The sequence below is a fragment of the Sinocyclocheilus grahami genome, unplaced genomic scaffold (genome assembly GCF_001515645.1).
Source record: "Sinocyclocheilus grahami isolate Dianchi unplaced genomic scaffold, SAMN03320097.WGS_v1.1 scaffold1752.1, whole genome shotgun sequence".
In the NCBI taxonomy this organism is placed as follows: Eukaryota; Metazoa; Chordata; class Actinopteri; order Cypriniformes; family Cyprinidae; genus Sinocyclocheilus; species Sinocyclocheilus grahami.
Window position 1 is genome coordinate 30,570 of NW_015506931.1, and position 5,356 is coordinate 35,925.

The 5,356-nt window shown below is 42.8% G+C and overlaps 1 protein-coding gene across 1 annotated transcript in view; it reads right to left on the reverse strand.

Moving 5' to 3' along the window:
• Positions 1-1,722: 1,722 nt before the first annotated feature.
• LOC107572455 (uncharacterized) overlaps positions 1,723-5,356 on the reverse strand; it is a 15,935-nt gene continuing 12,301 nt past the window's right edge. Inside the window, exon 6 of the mRNA XM_016258877.1 lies at positions 1,723-2,608. Within this exon, the coding sequence (XP_016114363.1) occupies positions 1,751-2,608 (858 nt within the window). The 3' untranslated portion in view covers positions 1,723-1,750. The remainder of the gene's footprint in view (positions 2,609-5,356) is intronic.

The following is a 5,356-nucleotide window of genomic DNA, read 5'->3' on the forward strand; positions in this document are numbered from 1 at the left end:
CGCAAACTAAGAAGAGCCAGAGCCCCGGCCTCCATCATGTGCACCTTCTACAGAGGCACCATCGAGAGCATCCTGACCAGCTGCATCACTGTGTGGTATGGCGCCTGCAACGCGTCCTGCCGCAAGACACTTCAACACATAGTGAGAGCAGCTGAGAAGATCGTCGGTGCCTCTCTCCCCTCCCTTCAGGACATCTACAACACGCGTCTCACACGCAAAGCCCTCTGCATTGCAGGTGATCCCACCCACCCGACACACAGCTTCTTCAGTCTGCTGCCATCAGGGAGGAGACTGCGGAGTCTCCAGGCCAGGACCAGCAGACTGAAGGACAGCTTCATCCATCAGGCTGTCAGGAAGCTGAACTCCCTCCCGACCTTGCCCCTCCTCCCCTCTTTTGCCCCACGCACCTCTGAACTCTGACCCTCTGATGGACTCTCCCACTCCCCCCCTCCCAAATACACACACACACTGTCACTTTAATCAGTCTGAATAAGCTCTTTTGCACTACAATCATTATATCTGCAGTTATTTACTTCACTGGTTTGCACTCTATCTGCCATGTGCCTTGTGCTGCTTTATATATTTATTTATATCTTACCATATTTGTATAGTTGTATTTTATATTCAATCTGTATCTATCTGTATTTATGTTCTACTGTTAGTGTTATCTGTATGCACCAAGGGTCTGAGAGTAACGCAATTTCAATTCTCTGTGTGTATGTGCTGTACATGTGGAAGAATTGACAATAAAGCAGACTTGACTTGATTACTAGATAATGCATTGTAAAAGTGACTTGAAAAAAGTAATCTGATTACGTAACTCACGTTACTTAATGCGTAACCCCCAACGCTGGTTTCAACTTACATTTATTAATTATTACGGTAACACTTTAGATCAGGGAACACTATTGACTATTAACTAGTTGGTTATTAGCATGCACATTACTAGCATATTGGCTGTTAATTATTACTTATAGAGCAGATATTAATCCGTTGTCCTGCATGACCATATCCTAGATCTCTTAACCCTAGTTTATTCCTAAACATAACAACTACAACAACTGTCTTATTTACTATCAATAAGCAGCAAATGTGGACTTTATTATAATCTAACGTGCTACCGTTATTATTTACATATTATGTATGTAATTGAACATTTTCTGATAAAACTGCGACTAAAGTGGCATTAAAAGTTTGCTGTGCTAGTTTGTAGGGCTGCACAATCTGGCCAAGAATTTTGTGATTATATGCCAATGTGAATATGAAATAATAGTAGTTATTATGATTATTATTACTATAGTCTAATCCTCAGACGTCACGCCCACGGACTGTTGCCTGAACGTCTGATGCATACGGCACTCAAAACTGGAAACACTTCAGGAGTTTCAAAGTATAATATTTAAATTTCGTGGCATAGAATCTTTCAAATACGTCCGAGAGTTTCACACGCCGGTCTGTTATTGTGGGGACATTTCCACGCCCCTAAACATGAAACGCGGCACAAAATGAAACGTGATTGGTTGCTTAACCTGTCAATCATACGGCCTCTTGTGCGCCATTCAAAGCGGCCACGGTTCTTCAGCCGTCAGTCTAACGCAAGACTATTACTACTATTGTGATTATTATTACTAGAATGAAATAGTAAACACAATAAAACACTACTATTGTAATATTTCACTGTAAAATAGAAAAATCTAACATTTAAAAATAGATTAAAGATTGAAGAGAAAGTGCATGTTCTAAGACAAGCTCACCTCGCCACGTCACTGTTCTTCTCCTCTGCGCCTCCGTCTTCTTGATTCTTCTCCTCCTCCACCTCCTCCTCCTGTTTCCCGGGCTCCTCCTGCTTCTTCTGCTGCTGTTCTTTCTCTTTCTTCGGCGGCCGTCCTCTCCTGGCGGGAGGCTTGGGCGAGACGGCCGGGCTCTTGTTTTTAGGCGCTGTCGCTGAGCTCTTTTTTGCGGTATTGGAGGCAGGAGGCGGAGACAGCGAGAGCGAGAAGGAGACGCCTCCGGACTTCGGCGCTGAAGACGAAGCGTCTCGCTCGCGGGGAAACAGGGAGGGCGAGGGCTGAGAGGGAGATGTGACGGGGTGCGAGGAGGCGGGGGGGTGCGACAGCTCCATGGCTGCTCGGACCTCGGGCTGCTGCTCGTGGTGTTTCTCCAGGTGCCTAGCGAGCGAGCGGAAGTGACGGCCGCAGTAGGGACAGTGCTGTCTGCGGGAGAGCGCGCCGCTCGCGCCGATGTTTATGTTTATGTTATTGTTTATGTTGGTGGTGGGCGGGGCTAGAGGCTGCTGGAAGGGCGTCGGTGAGGAAGGGGCGGGGCATGTGAAGGACAGGGGGCGGGGCTGGGCTTTCTTCTTGATGGTCGCCGAGGTTTTCTGTTTCTTGCGGCGTCTCATCATGCGGCCCCGCAGATCCTCCAGATCATCTTCGTCGTCATCATCATCGTCGTCGTCGTCGTCGTCCTCCTCCTCTTCGTCCTCCTCTCGGTCAGAGTCTCTGGCCTCGGAGTGAGACAGCGGAGAGGAGGAGGGAGACAGGGACCATGACGGAGTGAGGTAGTCAGAAACGCTGAGAGACATTGGGAGTGAACCCGGCTCCTCCTCCTGCAGAGACACAAGCCAGCTGCGAGTTAAACATGCACCATTCAATAGCTAGCTACAGATGGGAAAATGCTCCTGTGCAAGAGAAATCTCTCATAGATTTCGGGCCTGTTCACACCAGTCTGAAGATGATTTTATTGTTGTTTGACAAACATCACAGCAGCTTATTTAGTATCATGGTACAGTATTACAGTTTGTGTTCATATTTTGCATTAGATTTTATTTTCTATTTTCAATATTCATTTCAAGTTTTAGGAATATGCGAGCCTGGAGCACAAAAGTTAATGTTTGATTAGTAATATGCATTGCTAAGAACTTCATTTGAACAACTTTAAAGATGTTTAAAATCAGTCTCAATATTTAGATTTTTTTGCACCCTCAGATTCCAGATTTTCAAATATTGTCCGATCCTAACAAACCATACATCAATGGAGAGATTATTTATTCAGCTTTCAGATGATGCATAAATCTCAAAATTGACCCTTATGACTGGTTGTGTGGTCCAGGGTCACATATTGTTGTGTATTTTTTTATTAGTTTCGAATTATTTCGTTGTAGCTATTTTTGGTACCTTCAAAGTAAACGAAAATGAGAAATGGTGCCTTGTTAAACAGCTGAAATGTGTTTTATTTTTTTCAGTTAAAGTTTATTTTATTTCAGGTAATAAAAATGTTTGAATGGTTTTAGTTTTAGTTAATAACCCCACATCATAGCAAAAAAAAAAAAAGTTTGACATGACAAGCAGGTGTTTATTTTTCATGTTCATATGGGTCATTTATTTTAAGTATTTTTAGTTTCACGTGAAAAATTTTTTTTTTTTTACTATAATGTTTTAGTTAACTATAATAACCCTGCTTTTATGATCTTGAATATTACTAAATAAAAATAAAATGCAAAAATGTTACTAATGCAATATTTCACTGTATTTAAGAAAAAATAATAATTTTCTTTTAGTTTTGTTGACAACAGCATTTCATTTTACACACATTTGAGAAGATGGTTGATGACTGGAGAAAAAAATTTAATTTAAGGATGCCACATCTAATTTGTGATATCTTCAATAACTTATCTTATTTTCCAATTTATTGTAGCATATTTAAAATGTTATTTTCCAATTTTCAGAGCAACTCCTCATATTCCTTGCTATTTTTCACATGCACTGCAGTTTTGTTTAAATGCATGTGTGATGCACATCAGATTGCGGTGTTCATGGCACATTTAAAGCGTAAATCGTATAAACGGTTCATGATCTACAATCTGACTTTACTCCAGCTGTGCATGTAAAGACAGTCAGTGTGTGTGTGTGAGTGAGTGAGTGAGTGAGTGAGTGAGTGTGTGTGTGTGTGTGTGTGTGTGTGAGTGTGTGTATGAGTGAGTGTGTGTGTGTGTGTGTGTGTGTGTGTGTGTGTGTATGAGTGATTTGTGATATCTTCAATAACTTATCTTATTTTCCAATTTATTGTAGCATATTTAAAATGTTATTTTCCAATTTTCAGAGCAACTCCTCATATTCCTTGCTATTTTTCACATGCACTGCAGTTTTGTTTAAATGCATGTGTGATGCACATCAGATTGCGGTGTTCATGGCACATTTAAAGCGTAAATCGTATAAACGGTTCATGATCTACAATCTGACTTTACTCCAGCTGTGCATGTAAAGACAGTCAGTGTGTGTGTGTGAGTGAGTGAGTGAGTGAGTGAGTGAGTGTGTGTGTGTGTGTTGCATGAAATCACCTTCTTGATGTTGCTCTCTGGGTTGAATCCACATTCAAACCCGCGCGGGGACACCGAAGTATGAAAGCCCTGCGGTTTAATAGATCATGAATGAATTAAAGGTTACGCAGATGTGCGGAGAATACAGTATAGCGTGTTTCAGTGAGGTTCTGGTCATTCACCATGGCATTTTCTCCCCAGTCGGTCAGGCTGTAGTCCACTGTGATCTCCTCTCCTTTGGCAATGTCTCGAATGGCTATGACGACGAGCCGGACCTGACTCCCACAATGCACCTCTCTAATCCTGCAGTTGGGCGCTGGGTGGAACAGCACAGGGCCGCGGACGCCGCTAGCGCCCTCTTCAGCCAGCTCTGGCACACTGCAGGACACACAAACACACGGCACATTCAGAGTCAACACGGCTGAGCACTGTGGAAGCTCATTTCCACCAACCAATAAAAAGTGAATGAGAGCAGGTCTTGTACCAGAGCTGTGCCGGGTCGGTGAGGAAGAACGGGCTGCTCGGCGCAGGTATCCGGTCTTCAGCTCCCTCTGTGTACTGCTCATCCCCTACACACACACAGAACACACACACACACACACACACACACACACACACACACACAAACAAACAAATCAATAACATTCTAAATATGGAGGAAAAAACAGCTAAATGTTATTCAGAGGCTCATGCTGATTTTTATATGATGAGATTCTGATGCTTGTGCTGTAAATGATCTAAATATCGTCTCTATATCTGCAGTAATCTGTCTCAGTAAGAAGAGTCTGAAATGCTCCAAACATATAACGCAGTGATTGAGAGCTGAAGAAATAAAGGCTCCTCAGAAGACGTGAGATGTTCTGGAGGCTTGTGAAGATCATTCCTCCGCTGAGGAACAGTGAAAGTAAAGCTTCTGGAAACAAACGCTCCTCAAAAGATCCTGAGGATCAGATTTGAGACTCTAAAACATGATTGATGGAGAATCAAGTAAAGCTGAGCTGCTTCAGTCCAGTAAGTGTTCATCTGGAGATATTACTG